Here is a 1,201-nt window from a genome sequence, read left to right on the forward strand (position 1 = left end):
AGCAACAGTAGTGAAGATTGTCTCAGCGTTATCGACATTGAGCCAAACTTGAACCAAAGCTTCCTTACTTGTCATGTTCCGATAGTCAACGATACCTCGAACAGCCGCCATGTTGATAACGATGGTCTTTTGAATTAGCCTCTTAAACTAAATAAGAATTCTTGACTCCTCTCGGGATTCAGTAGAACTAACGTTAAAGTGATTGTCAATATTAAAATAAATGTGCGTTGAAATTGACGTAATATTGAGGAAAATTTGCATATTATCAACTCTTTTAGGACACGTCGCAAACTGAAAATGGCATAAGATAGTAAGCTCATTGCAAACATTTTGCTAGGTTCTGTGAGAGGCTCTGTCAAACCTTGCCTCTCCTTCTTCTTGATCAGCTGAGCTTTTTTCTGCGGACAATTTTTTTTTTCCTGGAGCAGATGTCCGTTTAAAGATATTGCCCTATTTAACAGGAAGGTGCAAAATAAAATAATCGTTAAGGGAATTTTCAGTTTATTCCGGATGTTGCATCTGTTTTACCATACAGAACGTCATTTTATTTTACATTTTCGCTGATTTCTTTCTCGAAAAACATCATGCACAAAAATATGACATTAAAGAGTTTATTATCCTTCTGCGATTATCATAGCTGCTTTTTTATAAGAACGATCAAGAGAGCTGAGATTAACCAAAACTTGAAGAACATTTTTATTTTGCTCATCTGTTTGTTTGGTTGTTTTTTGTCAGTTTTGTGAGTAGTATAATTTAGGGTAAAAGAAATGTAAAACTGTAGTCTAATATGACAATTAATTCAAATACTAAGGGACGTTTTTTTAACATGAACAATGTGGTTTTCTCATTGCAAAAAACACCATTGTTAATAGAAGGGACTGGTTTTCAAGCTCGGCAAACATCAAAGGAGCAAACAAAGATGCGAGGATTTAGGTTGGAAGTCCACGACCGTGTACAATCTTTTGTTTTGCGCTCATACACTATGCATGAATTACGTACTAACCAACACGTCTCTATTGGTTAGTTCCTCAGTAGGGAGTAAAAAACCTATTGTGTTTTGTGCACGGCCAAGTCCAAAAAAGAGAAAAAAAACATACAATAAATTAATTTAATGATGAAATGGTATATGAAGCTTCACTTGATAAATTAATTTGTCGGGTTTCATAACCATTCCCCCATATTAACTATGCATATAGATACA

The 1,201-nt window shown here is 34.8% G+C and overlaps 1 protein-coding gene across 1 annotated transcript in view; it reads right to left on the reverse strand.

The window, feature by feature from the left end:
- LOC138056039 (adenosine receptor A2a-like) overlaps positions 1-111 on the reverse strand; it is a 1,002-nt gene extending 891 nt beyond the window's left edge. The window contains exon 1 of the mRNA XM_068901888.1: positions 1-111. This exon is cut by the window's left edge and continues 327 nt beyond it. Within this exon, the coding sequence (XP_068757989.1) occupies positions 1-111 (111 nt within the window).
- Between the last annotated feature and the right edge of the window lie 1,090 nt (positions 112-1,201).

The sequence above is a fragment of the Montipora capricornis genome, chromosome 7, assembly GCF_036669925.1.
Source record: "Montipora capricornis isolate CH-2021 chromosome 7, ASM3666992v2, whole genome shotgun sequence".
NCBI classification, from domain to species: domain Eukaryota; kingdom Metazoa; phylum Cnidaria; class Anthozoa; order Scleractinia; family Acroporidae; genus Montipora; species Montipora capricornis.